Source organism: Mustela nivalis, assembly GCF_964662115.1.
Source record: "Mustela nivalis genome assembly, chromosome: 7".
NCBI lineage: Eukaryota > Metazoa > Chordata > Mammalia > Carnivora > Mustelidae > Mustela > Mustela nivalis.
Genome location: NC_139026.1, coordinates 18,731,032 through 18,749,595, shown reverse-complemented (window position 1 = coordinate 18,749,595; position 18,564 = coordinate 18,731,032). Strand labels below are relative to the sequence as shown.

The 18,564-nt window shown below is 42.2% G+C and overlaps 1 protein-coding gene across 2 annotated transcripts in view; it reads right to left on the bottom strand.

Moving 5' to 3' along the window:
- GNPTAB (N-acetylglucosamine-1-phosphate transferase subunits alpha and beta) overlaps window positions 1–2,189 on the bottom strand; it is a 76,146-nt gene extending 73,957 nt beyond the window's left edge. The window contains exon 1 of one of the 2 annotated variants that reach the window (XM_082739118.1): window positions 1,764–2,189. In XM_082739118.1, the coding sequence (XP_082595244.1) occupies window positions 1,764–1,880 (117 nt within the window). In that variant the 5' untranslated portion in view covers window positions 1,881–2,189. The remainder of the gene's footprint in view (window positions 1–1,763) is intronic. The other variant, XM_082739119.1, reaches the window with a different exon arrangement.
- Between the last annotated feature and the right edge of the window lie 16,375 nt (window positions 2,190–18,564).

Sequence of the window (18,564 nt, the reverse complement as noted above, 5' to 3'; positions counted from 1 at the left end):
CTACAGGCAATATATGACAGCAGTGTCTCTACCTCCCAATTCACGTGTTGACATTCTTCACCCATTATTTCTTTTGTATGTTCCAAACTTTAACATTTGTGGCCCATTTCAAAGCTGACAAATGTCTTTATTTTGGTAAAAAACCAGACATGGAATATATAAAGTGAAAAATTCTAGCAACTGATTGCCTTTAAGTCACCTTCACACTGCAGAGATGTTAGTAAACAGCTAACTTAAAATTAATCAGGGACAAAAAAAAAATCTTCCACCAAGAATAAGACACTTAACTGTGCACAGATACATTCACTGTATTAAAAAGAAGAGCTGTATATGAAAGAAGAGCTGTGGTATAATACTAGGTACATATTCCACATTTACATGTCTGGGGCACTTTCTCACTCTGACCTGCAAGACTTATTTTCATTTGCCCCTAGAACGAGAACTATTAGAAGTGTACACTTGGAAAGCATGCTACACAATTAATTAATTCACTCATTAAACAAATATTTAGACTGCCTATGCTGGAGTACCTGGAAAAGTGCTTGGGTCAGGATTACAGTAGTTAAACAAAGAACACCCTCTCCTATCAAGTTTATAATGCAGCACGGGTACAGACTAAGCAAATGGATACTGTGGCATTTCTAAAAACTGTTCTCTTAATTTTAAAACCTTCTGCAACCTCCTACCAACATTCAAGAAAATGTTTAGTCTATTACCCAGCGAGGCATAAAAATCTATTAAACCTGGGTGTCGCCACCTCCCCAAACCTGTTGTGTGGACCCTCTAAAGAGTTTAGAGAGTCTAACCAAACTACTTTATTGCACATTAACTAAGAGCAGATCAAGAAAGGCCGGCCTTGTGTGATCCAGAGTCTAAATTATCAGCATAACCCATGACCGAAGGGCTTGTTCTAGGGCCCAAGAGGTTGGGTGCTGGAGTGCAAGACAAGGCTTCCTAGTCAGATGAAGGGGCCCTAGCCTCAGCGGATCTCGAGATAGGGAAGAATGTCTGTAGCTGCCAACACATCTCTCACATCCGTGTGTACACCTCTACCAGGAGAGCCTCTACAGGAGAACTGGTGTTGTTCTCAATAACAGAGCAGAAGTGTGGGGGGGGGGATCCCTTTTACAACTAAGTCTTTAAATTTGGAGCCGGTACCCTGTCCTCACTTCAAATTCACGTACGAAGAAACCTACACCCCTTGGAGAAAGTTTTGAATTCCGGAAAGAAACCAGATTATGAAGACAGAGTGCCTTTGTCATAAGCGAGAAGATCAGGAGGGTGACAACAGGAACGAAAAAAAAAAAAACCTGTAAGAGGGGCAAGGAATGAGAATTTTGGAGGATTTAGGAATGGGAAAAGACACCGACTCTGGCTGCTGGGAGGCGGCTTCGTGGAGGAGGACAGGCCTGAGGGAGAAAAACCGAACGACTTGGGGAGCCGCAAGAAAACACCTGGAGGCAAAGGGAACTGGCTGAACGAGCGCCCATTCCCTCCAACCGTCGGGAGGACGAGATCTGGATCCCAGATGTGAAACCAGAGCTCGGGGACATCTGAGTTCTAGGAGCCTCCGGGGCGGGGGGTCGGCGGGGGGGATGCAGGCTCTGGGACTTGTCCCCGCAGCTGCGGCGAGGATGGGGAGGGAAGAGGCAAGCACGCCGGGGCTCGGGGCGCCGCGGGGCTCGAGTGGGCAGGGGCTCGGGGCGCCGCGGAGTCGTACCGGTCCGGGGCGTCCCGGCCGGGGCACCCGCTCCGCTACTCACCTCTCCGAACTGGAAGGCAGAGACGATGGTGACCACGACGCCCACGAAACAGACGTAGAGCCCATACCTGTGGGATAGACAGGTATAGGTCTGTCTCTGTAAGAGCTTAAGCAGCATCAGGCCTCCGCCGCGCCGCGCCGCGCCACGCCACGCCCCGAGCAGCCACAGCCGCCGCCGCCTCAGCGAGCCGCCATTCAGCGGCCCCTGCCCGGCCGCCGCGCTCAGGTCACAAGAGGCGGCCGCCAAGCATTGCTGCTCCGAGGATCGACGCCCGCTCGGCTCCGCGCCGCGGCCGCCGCTTCCGGGAGCCGGGAGCCCACGCCCTCGGCGCGGCGGAGGCGGACCCGCGGCCCGCGAGGCGGCGGGCGCCGCCCCGGTTGGGCCCGGTGAGAGTCGGCGGCGACGGTGGCAGCGGGGCAGCCAGCGCCACCTGGCGGGCGGAGGGGAGGAGGAGCGGAGGGCCGGCGCGCGCCCTTCCCATCCGCGCGTGCGCGGCGGCCTCTCGCTTCGGCCGGCATCTGCCTAGTGAGTTGGGGTCGCACTGGGAGCGCACCCGACCTTGGAAGGTCGCTGTGCCACAGACGGCCTTATGAGTACTTGTGTGCACAAAACTGTTTATGCATTTACAGTAAATGAAAAGTTGTGGTAAATCGTTTTTTTTTTCAGCGCCAAGAGGGGATGCTCTAGGAGGCTCCTTTACCCTCTGTCTCTTTAACTATGTTGTTTGAAAGAGGAAACCTTTAGGCTAAAAGTACCCAAACCCAAATTCAATTCATTCATGTAGTCCTTGAATGTGTGGTGAGGGTCCGGGGCCTGGCAAGTGCTTGGTGTTGGGTATTAAAAAATGAACTAGACCTGGCAGCTGTAGCCAGAGTCTGGCTGGCGCAAAACACGAAGTACAAACAAAGACAGAAAGAGTGCCAAGTATAGGAGGGGAGCCAAGGCGGCGGTGTCAATTCTACCTCGGCACCAGGTGATTTCCGGAAGGGCCTCCTCGCCTCTTATTTGGGAGACATTTTCATTTTCTCCCAATAGACTCTAGTGACTATGATTTTTGCCTTGATGTAGTCACCCTGGAAAACAGTACACATAGCCTATCTCGCCATCATTCATAGCATCTTTAGAATTCAGAAGCAGCTTGAGGAAATACTCAAAACATGCTCTTAATTAGGTGGCCAGATGAAATGAACAGATCGATCCAAGGTAAGGCATTTACACTTTTTAGTCAATTCTTTTTTTTTTTTAAGATTTTATTTATTTATTTGACAGAGAGAGATTACAAGTAGGCGGAGAGGCAGGCAGAGAGAGAGAGGAGGAAGCAGGCTCCCTGCTGAGCAGAGAGCCGGATGCGGGGGCTCGATCCCAGGACCCCGAGATCATGACCTGAGCCGAAGGCAGCGGCTTAACCCACTGAGCCACCCAGGCGCCCCTAGTCAATTCTTTTAATCCCTCTTTAGGAAAAGCTGATTACATGCTCCACATACATGACACATTATGGCAGTAGTGTGAAACACAGTTCTGAGGGCTTTTCAAGCACGGTAACAGATATAAAACCGTCTAGCATTCAACAGAACTCTATTGCAGTGTTTGTTTCCACAATAATGATGGCCAGCATTTACTTAGAATCTACTGTAGGCAGGGGTTCCCCTATTCCTCACAACAACCTTGTGAGGGACATACTGTTATTATCCCCTTTCTACAGATGAAGAAATTGAAGTTAAATAACTCTAAAATCACTCAACCAGTATGTGACAGAATTGACATTTGAACAGTGTAACTTGGCTCCAAAACACGGCTGAGGGTAAGGGGAAGTGAGTTGTCCTGCAAGGGCAAGGGCAAGAAAGATTGTTTAAGATTTTGATATTTTGTTCTTGGTGGATATTTTGTATTAATTTTGAGCTTTTTTAAAAATAGCATTAAAGGGGCACCTGGGTGGCTCAGTGGGTTAAGCCTCTGCCTTCGGCTCAGGTCATGATCTCAGGGTCCTGGGATCGAGCCCCCCATCAGGCTCTCTGCCTGTGTACTTGTGATCTCTCTCTCTCTGTCAAATAAATAAATAAAATCTTTAAAAAAAAAATAGCATTAAAATGGGACGCCTGGGTGGCTCAGTTGGTTAAGCGGCTGCCTTTCGCTCAGGTCATGATCCCAGAGTCCTGGGATCAAGTCCCACATCGGGCTACTTGCTCGGTGGGGAGCTTGCTTCTCCCTCTACCTCTGCCTGCCACTCTGTCTGCCTGTGCTCGCTCTTGTGCTTTCTCTCTCTCTCTGACAAATGAATAAATAAAATCTTTTAAAAAAAATAGCATTAAAATGTGATTCATCTTGTTTAGTGAGTTTTGGACTTTCCCTTAAATTGCACCCAAGGCAAGTGCCTCACTCTGCTAGCCCTGGCCCCTAGTCCTGGCCCTACCTAGAAGCTCTGTGTCTGAGAGAGTCTGCTTTGTTGTTTGCTTTTTTTTTTTTTCTTCTGCCTCTTTATGCTCCAACCAGAGAGCTTCAAGGGTGTCAGAAGTTTTGTTGAAGCCCTTTTTTCTGGAGAACTCACTCTTACTTGCTCTCTCCTTCCTGAGCCAGTATCGTTGAACCTGAGAAAAATAAATGGGGGTATAAAATGATACATGTCAAGTAACTACCTTAAAGAGATATTAGGGAGTTAAATAAGATAATGCATGAAAGCACTTAAGTGCCTGGGATTTTTTTTTTTTAATTTATTTATTTGAGAGAGAGACAGTGAGAAAGAGCATGAGTGAGGAGAAAGTCAGAGGGAGAAGCAGACTCCCCATGGAGCTGGGCGCCTGATGCGGGACTCGATCCCGGAATTCCGGGATCATGACCTGAGCCGAAGGCAGACGTCCAACCAACTGAGCCACCCAGGCGTCCCTGGGATATTTTTTTTTTAAAGATTTTATTTACTTATTTGACAGACAGAGATCACAAGCAGGCAGAGAGGCAGGCAGAGAGAGAGAAGGAAGCAGGCTCCCTGCTGAGCAGAGAGCCTGATGGGGGACTCGATCCCAGGACCCTGAGATCATGACCTGAGCCGAAGGCAGCGGCTTAACCGACTGAGCCACCCAGGTGCCCCAGTGCCTGGGATATTTTACGTTAAGAAAAGAAGTAAAAGTTAAATAGTTAAGAAAAATTACAAAATAAGAAAAGTTAAGAATATTTAGCTTTGTTCTAATAAGCAGTGAGGCTTCTCACCATGAGAATGATCTAATTAATTATCTTCCAGAAGATTAATCTAGCAGCATGAAATTTGTGGAAATGATTTTAAACTATCAGCTTCTAACAGTGGGAAAAAAATACACAACGGCATCTCATTTATCTCAAAAATCTGGCAACCTAAAAAAGCCAGAAAAAACAAGAAAACAAAAAGACTACCAGGAACCTGAAATCCATGAGTTTTGCTTTTAAACAAATCTCTCAGTCCTCTCAAAATCTAATAAATACAATTCTGACAAACTTTGTTGTCTGGGGTCTCAGTTTCTGGCAGATGAGGGAAAGAAAAAAAATTAAGAGTTCATTTCTTGTTCTTCTCCCAAGGAAGAGGTGACTTTAGCAGATGATATTTAAAGAAAAATGAGAGAAAAAAATACTTTTTTTAAAAAAAAGTCAAACTGATTAAAAAAATATAACCATGTTGGGGCCAATAATGTAAATAGAGGCAAGAACAGACCAGTGTCTCCAGTACAATAGGATAATGGATGGTAAAGTGGTGAACCCAATCTTTGAGAAAATTTCAAGAAATGTTTAGTGCTTGTTTATTCATCATTTATCAACGAAAGTTCTGTGCTAGACATTTTACCAGCCCCTCAGGGCATCTAGTAGAGATTCCTGGAATTTACACTCTAGAAGGACAAACATGTATTAAGTTAGTATTGTGAGGGGAGCTAACTTAGCCTAGAAGATCAGGGAAGGCTTCCTGGAGGAGCTGACACCAAGACTTGAGGGCTGAAGATGGGAGGGTGAGAAGGGAAGTGCAATCCAGGCAAGATGGACATGTTGAAGGGTCTACTCTAAAGCTGGAGAGGATGGAGATGGAATGAGATGCAGTCGGAAAGTTTGGCAGGGACTTGAGGGCTATGTTAAGAACAAAGGACTTGGGGCACACAGCTGGCTGTCATAAAAGTATGTGACTCTTGATCTCAAGGTTGTGAGTTTGAGCCCCACAGTGGGTGGGCTTAAAAATAAAATCATTTAAGAGACACCTGGGTGGCTCAGTAGGTTATATGTGTACCTTCAGCTTGGGTCATGATCCCAGGGTCCTGGGATTGAGTCCCGCATCAGGCTCCTTGCTTGGCGGAGAACCTGCTTCTCCCTCTTCCTCTCCCTCTGCCTGCTGCTCCCCTGCTTGTGCTCTGTGTGTGTGTGTGTGTGTGTCAAATAAATGAATAAAATCTTTAAAATAAAAAAATAAAATAAAATAAAAAAACAAGGACTTGGGATGCTTGGGTGGTTCCGTCAGTTAAGCCTCTGCCTTCAACTCAGGTCATGATCCTAGGATCGGATCCTGGTATTGAGTCCAGCATCTGGCTCCTTGCTCAGTGGGGAGCCTGCTTCTCCCTCTGCCTGCCACTCCCTCCCCCTGCTTGCATGTGTGGGTGCTTTCTCTCTCTCTCTCTCTCTGGCAAATAAATAAATAAAATCTTTTAAAAAATAAAATAAATTTGAAAATATCATAATGAGTTGGGGGAAATTGGAAGGGGAGGTGAACCATGAGAGACTATGGACTCTGAAAAACAATCTGAGGGTTTTGAAGGGGGGGTGGAAGGTCGGGGTACCATGTGGTGGGTATTATAGAGGGCACGGATTGCATGGAGCCCTGGGTGTGGTGCAAAAATAATGAATACTGTTATGCTGAAAATAAAAAATAAATTTAAAAAAATCCCCCAAAAGAAAATATCATAATGAAGATTAATCTTAAAAATAACAAGAAATTTTAATAAAAACCAAAAAGTGACATGATTAGGTGGGAATTTTAAGAATCATTAACTGTGGTGTGGAAAATATATTGGAGGTAACCCAAGGAGTTGAAGTGATACCAGTGGGAGTAGACCTGTCAGATAAAATATAGAACACCTAGTTAACTTTGATTTCAGATTAACAATGAATATTTTTTTAACTAAAAGTTAAAAGTCAGTCTGGGACTGACTTATACTAAAAAAATTATTTGTTGTTTATCTGAAATTCATAGTAACTGGGCACCCTGTATTTTTATTTGCCAAGTCTGGCAACCCTAGGTGAGAAACTACTAGAGCATCCAGGGAAGGGGCACTAGTGGCTGGGCGGAAGGTCAGAATAATAACAAGGAAAGGAATCCCAGGTATATTTAGTAAATGAAACTGCCAGGATTTGGTGATGAAGGATGGTCAGAAGGCAGACAGACAGGGACACGCCCCTGCCGCTAAGATGAAACCACCTTTAAAAAGGATTTTACACCACCCTGGAAGAAGCCCTTTACCCTTTCCCAAGAGATAGAGAAGTGAGGAAAAACCTGATTGGATAACAGGCACAGGGAGGGTTAATCAGATTAAAGCAGCCAACCAACAAAGCCCATAAAACCTGCTAGATTTAAGAACTCCAGCCGCAATCGTGTTGGATCGCCTCCCTCTTTGGGAACTTTGTACTATCACTTTACTATTGCTCAATAAATCTTGCTTTGCTGCCCACCACTCTGTTCAGTCTACGTCTTCATTTTGTGAAGTGGAGTGACCAAGAACTGTGGGCACCAGTGGAGGAAAAAATCCTGTAATCTTGGTAGATTGATTGAATGTGGTAGGTCGGACTGCTGAGTGCTGGTCCTCCAGACTGGGAACACCAGAGGAAGAGTGGGCACGCAATACGTATTTTAAATATATTTCCAAAATGGAACAATTACCGATAACAGGGAAAAATGGGATTTAATATCTTAGGCTCTGATAAACCAAAAAGTTTGCATAAATGGATCACCTCATTCCCAAAATGATAGATAAATCATCACTGTGTTCTTTTCGCTGGGGCACTTTTCTAATTTTTCTAACCACAAGATCCATCATAAAATCAAGAAAGCTATTGTTCTTCATTTAAAAAAAAAAGATTTTATTTATTTTATTTTATTTTTTTTATTTATTTTTTAAAAAATTTTTTTTTTTTTTTAAGATTTTATTTATTTATTTGACAGAGAGAGATCACAAGCAGGCAGAGAGGCAGGCAGAGAGAAAGGAGGAAGCAGGCTCCCTGCTGAGCAGAGAGCCCGATTTGGGGCTCGATCCCAGGACTCTGAGATCATGACCTGAGCCGAAGGCAGCGGCTTAACCCACTGAGCCACCCAGGCGCCACCTTATTTATTTTATTTGAGAGAGAGACGGCAGTGGGCGAGAGCAGATGGAGAGCGAGCGAGGGAGAGAATCTCCAGCGGACTGTGCAATGAGCCAGGAACGTGACAGGGGCTAAATCTTTACAACCCTGAGATTTTTTTTTTTAAGATTTTTTATTTATTAATTTGACAGAGAGAAATCACAAGTAGATGGAGAGGCAGCCAGAGAGAGAGAGAGAGAGGGAAGCAGGCTCCCTGCTGAGCAGAGGGCCCGATGCGGGACTCGATCCCAGGACCCTGAGATCATGACCTGAGCTGAAGGCAGTGGCTTAACCCACTGAGCCACCCAGGTGCCCACAACCCTGAGATCTTGACCAAAGCCTGAACCAAGAGTCTGTGCTTAATTGACTGAGCCACCGAGGTGCCCTTATTTTTACTTTTCAGTATGTTCTTTTCCCAGTATTTTTTTTTTTTTAAGCAGTAAGATGAAAACTTCAAACATCATAAAAGCCTCTCTGAGTAAAAAACAAACAAAACAAAACAAAAACCACCACCACCACCACCAAAAAACTAGTCAATCTTTATCTAGGGCATAAGAGTAATTTAATCACATCACACATGATCAACCTATGGCATGCAGGTAAGTTTTATTTGACCTGCAAGTTTTAAAAAATGCTTTAAAACTGTGAGATTTCACTGACCAACCTTAATTGTAATTTCTAGTTTATTTTGAATAAATGAACAAATCTGGCCCCACTCTGGCCACCATTTTGCATGACAGTGATCAGCTGTGGCTAAGTGGGGACTGCCTGCCTCCTTTTCTCGGAGCATGCGCTCACCACGGTCCGTGTCTCCCTTTCATTTCCCCAGCCCTGAGGCTCAGAGTCCAGTGACGTTTATTGTAGCCTTTCACTACAGCTTATTTTACACGCGGGAAAGATTTCTTTGCACACACATCTTTATCAAAAGTGGTAAACAGAAGGTAGAGAGAGCCACATGATTCAAATAAAAGGGGGAGGAGGTTTTGTGTATGTATAGAAATAAAGATATTAGCCTGAGTTACACGGTTAAGTTAGCTGCCTCAATGATACTACCTACCTGGCACTTCAGTATGAAATGCACAAATTAGAGTGACAGACTGGTGACTAATAGTTTGGATTTTGGTAAGATTAAAACCAAGGTAAGATCGATTACGCAAGAAATTTTAATTGTTCACTTGAGACAAAGATTAAACTGTGGTGTGTCTTCAGTGCATTTTTCAGAAACGGGGTTTTGGACAGTATCATATGATAGAATAAAACCAGAGAGTTTATGTCTCAAGGTGTTTTCAATAACTGTCTTTCATTTCAAGACACACTCCCCCCCACCAACATTTTATTGATACTCCTGGTCTCCCTTCCCTCCCCCCACCCCAGGAAAAGAGGAATGTACCTGACAGTGAGGTTGCAAGGGAATTGAACTGATCTGCCAGAGACACGAGTTCTGATCCACTCTCTGCCAAGCATGGGAGTATCTGTGCCAGGGCCTGAGCAAGGACCTAAAAACTCTGTCTCATTCAGGGATGAAATATTGGGTGCCCCCTTGTCCACTGACGTAAAACAACACTGTCCAATTAACTTTGTTAAGTACTAAAGCTAACACTTTAAGTACTAAAGCTAACACTTTGATCTCTAGCTGTCTGATTCTTTTTTTTTTTTTTTTTAAGATTTTATTTATTTGAGAAACAGAAAGAGAGATAGAGAGAGCACTTGCATGCCATGAGTGGATGGGAAGAGGAAGATGCAGACTCCCCACTGAGCAGTGAGCCAGATGTGAGACTCCATCCCAGGACCCTGGGATCATGATCTGAGCTGAAGGCAGATGCTTCACCTACTGAGCCATCCAGGTGTCCCTCTAGCTGTCTGATTCTTGCACGGCTTTCTCATTTGGTTCAAAACTCAAGACAAGGAGAATGCTTTCACATATTGGGCCCTAAAACATCAACCATCCTTGCTTGAGTCTCCTTTGGCTTGGGCTTGATGAAAAATGAACAATAAAAGGAAATGGTCATGCACAGAACAGAGTGGAAACTTTTGCCTTGGGCCTACAAAACATACACGTTGTATATAAAGATGGTGTACTTGGAAGGCCTTACCTTGAGCCGATAAGAGTATTGAACACAAACAAAGAGCTTTAACTAACAGATTAAGCCAAGTTAAAATAACTCCTGATGAGTCTGTATTTAATTAAGTCCTTCCCTTATTCAAGGTAAAAAAGATTAAATGTTCACTTTGTGAAATCCTTTTACTTTTAAGCTTCAGTCTTGAAAAACTTGCTTCTTGCCAGGAAACATATTTTGATTTTTGTCCCCTTCCTCCTTTGAGGATACATGGTATATGTTCATAAAACATAGACCTATTGTAAGTGAATGTATCCCTTTCTTTCTTTGTTCTAAAAGAAAAATTCAGGAAAAAAAAAAGTAAAAGAAAAATTCAGGAAAGTTTTTAATTTTTTGAAAAACAGAGAATAGAATAAAATAATTAAGAAGTTTAATTGTTTCTGATAGAATTTCAAGAGCCAAAACATAACATGGCCCACTGCTTATTTTTTGTGAATTCAAATACATCATCTATATAAACAAATACAATTTCTCATACTTTATTCTATTTATTTGAGATTTACTTGTGGGTTTTTTTTTTTATGTTTCATCCACAGAATATAGGCATCAGAGAGGTAAGAGACTTTCCTATCTTGTTTATAACTATATCACAGCCATAGCATTATGCCTTGCTGATATTAGCCAAGTGATAAAAATTTATCATATGAGTCAATATATTTTGTACTTACTGATAAAAGTACCAAGTATAGAGTTGGCAACTATTAAAGTTTTGATGAATTAGGTGTGCCTGTCTGGCTCAATCAGTAGAGCATGTGACTCTTGATCCCAGGGTGGTGAGTTTAAGGCCCTCACAGAGCTTAAAGTTTTGATAAATTGAATTGAAGGAAACTAGAATGTTATGAAGAACAAAATTAAATTTTGAGCTAGAACTCACTTTGAAAACTATTTGGACCCCAATAATTTTGGCATGGGAGATTTCCAGAAATGTACTCAAATCATCTAGGTTTTAAAATCTCTGTTAATGTTTACCGTGATTTACTTTCTGTTTGCTTCATCTTATGTATTACTTCTTTGTATTTTCTGTTTTTTCCTAATTTTTTTTTCACTTACTCTTCGGCTCATCCTATTTTTCTCTGGTTTTCTATTTTATTGATTTATGCCTTTATCTTCATAATTTCCTTTCCTCTTGTTCTCTGAATTTGCTCTGTTGGTCTTGAAAGAGTTTCTCAACTTTAATACTTGGCTCAATTCTTTTCAGTCTTTATTGTTCTTTATTAATGTTTCAAAACTACAAACTTCCCCTTAAGTACTAGTACATGCATCCCATAAATGTCGGCATGGAATGCAACTGCACATGGGATCTGGGGCTCCATTGTGGGTGTGGGCTTGGACACAATGTGCACACCAGGAAAAACATGATAAGGTGCCTCCATACTGTGCCTAGGCAGTCTCTGTGCTTTCTGGGCGTGCCCGGCTGGGCAGAACATCACTGATGTCTTCTCCTATTCATAGGCTAACCCACCATGCAGCAGGTGGAAGAAAAACCAAGAGCCCTCTTCTTCCTGCAAAAAAATCTCTCTACCGCCCTCTGCTGGTCAATATTGACATCATCTTTTTTTTTCAATTTTTATTTATTTTTTAAATTTCTTTTCAGTGTTCCAGAATTCATTGTTTATGCACCACACCGAGTGCTCCATGCAATACATGCCCTCCATAATACCCACTACCAGGCTCACCCAACCTCCCATCCCCCGCCCCTCCAAAACCCTCAGATTGTTTTTCAGAGTCCACGGTCTCTCATGGTTCGTCTCCCCCTCTGATTTCCCCCAATTCCGTTCTCCTTTCCTTTAACAAGGGTGAAAGCCTGAGTCCAGTCATGTATCAGAGAGTTGGTGATGAGAGGTGAACTTAGAACTGAGAAGCAAAAATTGATACCTGGCACATCTATGAAAGCAGGGTTCCAGATGTGATTTAGATCATCCTGATCCAAAGAATTCACAGAAGGTTTTACTCTGGGAGGGACAGGGGGGAGAGAGGCAGGGCAAAGGGTACTTGTTTTTGCTAATGAGATGAATGGGACTTGGTGTGGTCCTGAAGCCAGCACAGCTGGAAGTGACTTCCCCCATCTGCAAAAAAAAGTCCTGCCCCTGTTCTTCGTAACTGTGGCGGAGTTGGCAGCCCCCTTGGCAGCTCAGTTGGGCTGAGGTTTGGGGCGTTCTTCCCACAAATTCAACCTAAAATCTCTTTGTTCAGCTTTCCTAACAGTTGATGGGTGATCAATTTCCTGATCTCCAAGCCTTTGGGATTTTCTGATCTCCATGATTTTTCTTACTGGTTTATAGTTTTCTTTCTTTCTTCCTTCCTTCCTTCCTTTCAGATTTTATTTATTTATTTGAGAGAGAGAGAGAGAGATTGAGAGAACGAGTGGGAGGAGAGGCAGAGGGAGAAGCAGACTCTCCGCTGAGCAGGGAGCCTGATTCTGGACTTGACCCCAGGACCCTGGGATCATGACCTGAGCCAAAGGCAGACAGACACTTAACCAACTGAACCACCCAGGCGCCCCTGAGTTCTTAATTTAAAGAAATGGCATTAGGGGGGCGCCTGGGTGGCTCAGTGGGTTAAGCCGCTGCCTTCGGCTCGGGTCATGATCTCAGGGTCCTGGGATTGAGTCCCGCATAGGGCTCTCTGCTCGGCAGGGGGCCTGCTTCCCTCTCTCTCTCTCTCTGCCTGCCTCTCCATCTACTTGTGATTTCTCTCTGTCAAATAAATAAATAAAATCATTAAAAAAAAAAAGAAAGAAAGAAAAGAAATGGCATTAGGGATACCTAGCTGGCTCAGTTGGTAGAGCATGCAACTCTTTATCTTGGGGTTGTGAGTTAGAGCTCCACGTTGGGTGGGGAGCCCACTTTAAAATAAATATATCCATAAAATGTCTAAAGCAATGGCACTAAAATTGCAATTCAAATAAGGTAAGCTTAGTTTTACTCACTTTTCCCATCTCATGTTCTACTGATCTAGTTTCTACAGGTAAAATCATTCTTGTAGCTTTCTTTTCACTAAACAATGTGCAATTCACTGCTACCTAATTTGAGAATTTTCCTCTAGTTAAATTAGAAACATGCTTTCATATTAAGACATTTATCTCAAACAAAAAGTCATGGTCAAAGCCTCTGCGTCTGTGAGCAATCATGGAATAATGTTTTTGTTTCTATTTCCACTCACTGCCTTAATTCCTTTTCCTCAATTTCCTTGAATCTTTCCTATTTAACTTGTTAAAGAAACCAAATGGATCAATGTATAATTTACATAACATAAATATTTACATACCATAAAATAATTTACATACCATAGGTCCAACAATGATTTTAGTAAGTTTGTAGGGTGATTCTACCATCATCATAACACAGAATTTAGAATATTTCTGGTACAAATTTAGAATATTTCTGGGGCGCCTGGGTAGCTCAGTCCGTTAAGCGTCTGCTTTCAGCTCAGGTCATGATCTCGGGGTTCTGGGATCAAATCCCTGCTCAGCTGGGGGCCCACTTCTCCCTCTTCCTCTGCTGCTCCCCATTGCTTGTGATCTCTCACTCTGTCAAATAAATGAATAAAATCTTTCAAAAAATGTTAGAATATTTCCATTTCTTATACCCATTTGCAGTTAATTCACACACCCACCTTCAACCCTAGGCAGCCACCAATCTGCTTTTCATCTCTCTAAATTTTTCTTTTCTAAACATTTCTAGAAAATGGAATGGAATCATACAATATTGGTGATATCTAGTCCTTGTGTCTCACTTCTGTCACTGAGCATGATGTTTAGACGTTATGTTGTAACATGTATCAGTGGTTCATTCATTTTCACTGCTGAAAGGTAGTAGTCCATTGTATGCCTACCACATTTTGTTTATCCATTCACTGGTTGATGGATGTTTAGATGGTTTTTAGTTTGAGACTATCATGTGTAATACTGCTATGAACAGTCAATCACATACACGTCTTTGAGTGGACCTATGTTTTCATTTCTCTTGGGTAAATACAGAGGAATGAAATTACTAGGTCATATGTTCAGTGTAGTTAACTTTTTAAGAACTGCCAAGCCATTTTCCAAAGTGACTGTACCATTTTACATTCCCACTAGCAAAGAGGGAAGTTTCCAGTTTCTTCTCATCCTTTCCAACACTTGGCATTGTCTTGTCATTTTAATTATAATCACTCAGTGTAGTTTTGATATGCATTTTTTTTTGCATTTCCCTGATGACCAATGATGTTAGCATCTTTCCCCAACGTTATTAGCCATTTGTATTTTATCTCTAGTGAATTTTAATTTTTACATAGACTCTGTGCCCACTGTTGGGCTCGAACTCATGATCCTGAGATCAAGAGTTGTACACACTGCCAGCTGAGTCAGCCAGGCACCCGTTTTTGGTGAAATTTAAGGGCAAAGGGCAAATTTAAGCCCTTTGCCCATTATCTATCTATCTATCTATCCATCTATCTATCTATTTATTTAAGTAAGCTCTCCTACCCAATGTGGGTCTTAAACTCATAAACCTCAAATCAAGAGTCACATGCTCTACCAGCTGAGCCATTCAGGTGACTTCCCTTTGCCTATTTTTAAATTGAATTCCTTCTCTAACCTTTAACAACCTAATTGCTATTCTTACTCTTATTAAAACTGCCCTCTGAAATAATGAAATTCCACTGAGATAATGAGTCCTAATAGACCCAGTAGTGTTTTTAAATTTGTCCCCTCCTTGACACTACTGCAGTATTTGATAGAGTCTTCGTTAAACCTTTCTCTCTTTTTTTTTAAAGATATATTTTGGGGGGGCAGTAACAGGGAGAGTAACACTCAATAAGGAGTCTTGCAAGCAGACTCCCTACTGAGTGCAGAGCCTGATGCAGGGTTCAATCCCACTGATGCATGAGCTCATGACCTGAAACCAGAGTCAGATCATGAGCTAAAACCAGATTCAGATGCTTAACTGACAGGAGCCCCCATTAACCCCTTCTTGAAATGTTGTCTTACTTTGGTGTTCAGAACAGAATACTTTCCCTATTCCTCTTTGATCACTCTTTTTTTTGGGTAATAGTCCTCCTCCTGCCCTAAGTTGTCTAATCTATTGACTAGACCTATATGCTCTGCTCTTCTCCTTCTACATTTTATCCCATACGATATTATAATATTTTTAAGGAAATGTCTAAAAGGAAATGAAATATTTAACAATGTCTTTAAGGAAATAGACTTAACAGAATCTGTAAGAGCTGGAGTGTGGAGGGGTGTGCTGTCTGATAGGAGATATAGTAGATTGATAAGAAATGCAGCCACTGTGAGAAGGGATGTAGCCAAGCAGTGAGGGAGCAGAAAAGAAATACCCCAAATTTAATTTGTTTCCACCCTTCAATCTCATACCGGTGCCTCCCATTGGTTGAAGCCAGAGGTTAGCAGAGGCTGGATAAATCCATCTATGGGGTCAGCAAAGGGTATGGGGATGAATCTGGGAGCAAATGGAGAATAGGCAGCCTAAACTTCTGTGCCTCTGTCAAGGGTACCATTAACTCTCCTGATCTCTCAGGCTGGACCCTCAGAAAACACTACAGTCCTCAGTCAATGATCTTTTCTGCTCATAAAGTCTCTATCCCTTATGTGGTATTAATCATCTCATTGGGTTGGACCAGACCACTGTTAAGATCCTCTATAAATGTGAGACTTCATGGTTTTATGGTACTCAATATTGCATCATGATTGTATTGAGATTCTCAAGTATGTATTTGTGTTCTGAACAGATGATAAGCACTTTTAGGGCAGGGTCTGTTCTTGATACTTCTTCAGATCCTCTCTGTGCTTATCCGTGTTCTATTAACTAAGAGACTCAGGTGTTCATAAAATGAATAAATGATTCAGACATGATCTTAAAATTTATCTAAATCCCTTGTCCAAATTATAAATTTTGACAATAAATAGTCAACACATTTCACCACTAAGTGGCAGCATCCACAATGATAATTTCCAAAATGGCCCAATTCCAGGAAGCATATCACTGAGTTTTCAATGATCATAACAAGAGTATGATAAGAACATCACCTGTTAGCCTAACTATTCTCTTTCTGGTGAAGAATTACCAATGAATTATTGTCTATACAGATAATTTATTTTCTTTTTTTCAGAAGTTATTTTATTTTATTTTTTTGAAGATTTTATTTATTTATTTATGAGAGAGAGAGAGCACAAACAGGCAGAGCAGCAGGCAGAGGGAGAAGCAGGCTCGCTTCTGAGCAAGGAGCCCAGTGTGGGTCTCGATCCCAAGACCCTGGGATCATGACCTGAGCCAAAGGCAGAGGCTTAATCAGCTGAGTCACCCAGATGCCCTGTACAGATAATTTCTAACAAATGTGGTTAAGAACCAAAACTGTCTGCTTCACAAATATTTATGATCATGCATTTTTCTGAATTTTAACATTCTTTTTGTTTTAACTAAAGTTCAGAGTTCTTATGAAAATGTTATATTCAAATGAAACAAGATAGGACCCGGGAAGGAGACAAACCATAAGAGACTCATAATCGCAGGAAACAAACTGAAGTTTGCTGGGGGTTGAGGGGGAGGGGATAGGGTGACTGGGTGATGGACATTGGGGAGGGTATGTGCCATAGTGAGTCCTGTAAATTGTGTAAGACTGATGATTCACAGACCTTACCCCTGAAGCAAATAATACATTATATGTTAATAAAATAAAACTTTATAGAAATTAAAAAAAGAAAGTGTTATATTCTTAGTATAGAATATGCCAAAGAAGACAAAATCTCTTATAGCTCTTCCTGTTGTTCTTTTCCTCAGTTTTTTTTTTTTTTTAAGATTTTATTTATTTATCTGACAGAGATCGCAAGTAGGCAGAGAGGCAGGCAGAGAGATGGGGGAGGAAGCAGGCTCCCCACTGAGCAGAAACCCACCCCCCCCCACCCCATGCGAGCCTTGATCCCAGGACCTGATCATGACTGAGTCAAAGGCAGAGGCTTAACCCACTAAGCCACCCAGGCGCCCCCTCAGTACATGTTTCAACTAGCTTTCTTCTTTCTCAAATTGACCTTTACATTTTATTGTTCCAGAATAAATCAGCTTAAAAAAATAAAAACAAGGAAAGTGTATATAGTAAAAAGTTAAGACTTCATTCCCTTCTAGGTCCTATTGCTTCTCCCAAGGGGTAGTCACTGTTAACATAATGATGTATACTCTTCCTGACATTATTTTTTGCAGAATTAATTTATTTTCTTAAGTTTAAGCATGTTTTATTAAAATTACAATACAAAAAATATTTCCTACCTTGCACCTCTTACTTTGCCCCCTCTTAAATGAAACTGCAAACAAGTAGTCATGATGTGGATTCTGGTTGTCAACATTTGGGCGTTTGGAAATATGGGAGGACATTTGTGGTTGTCTTAGTGATTAGGAAGCTCTGTGGCCCTTGGGGGCAGAGTACTCAGATGCTAACAACTCTGGAATGCCTAGGAGCATCCCACAAGGTAAAACATTTTTCCACTTAGAATATCAGTAGCATTCCTGCTTAGAAAACCTAAAGATATCTTCCATACTAAATCTAAACACACACACACACACACACACACACACACACACACAGCCTTTTTTCATTCAACAGAAAAGCTGAAAGAATTGTACAGTAAAACACTCATGTACCTACCACCTATTAACATGTTACCTTCATTGTTTTGCCACATATTTATTCAAATACAGGCCAATGTCTATGCCAGTTACCATTCAACTATCTTTTCTTTTTAAATTTTTATTTATTTATTATTTGACAGAGAGAGTGAGAGAGAGGGAACACAAGCAGGGGGAGTGGGAAAGGGAGAAGCAGGCTTCCCACCAGCAGGAAGCCTGACCTGGGGCTCAATCCCAGGACCCCGGGATCATGACCTGAGCCAAAGGCAGATGCTTAACAACTGAGCCACACAGGCACACCCCCCCCCATCTTTTTTTTTTTTTTTTTTAAAGATTTTATTTATTTATTTGACAGAGAGAGAGATCACAAGTAGGCAGAGAGGCAGGCATAGAGAGAGAGAGAGAGGAGGAAGCAGGCTCCCTGCCAAGCAGAGAGCCCGATGCGGGACTCGATCCCAGGACCCTGAGATCATGACCTGAGCCGAAGGCAGCGGATTAACCCACTGAGCCACCCAGGCGCCCCTTTTTTTTTTTTTTTAATGTACTTCAAAATAAGTTGAGGAGATAGTATACATCATCCCTAAATACTTCACCACTAAATTGCCTTTTATCTTTTTTATTGAAGTTTGGTTGACACACTATGTTACATTAGTAAATTGTCTTTTAAAAACCTCTTATGCATGTTGATCTACAGCTTGCCTTATAAATCTATCATCATTCATTCAACAAGTC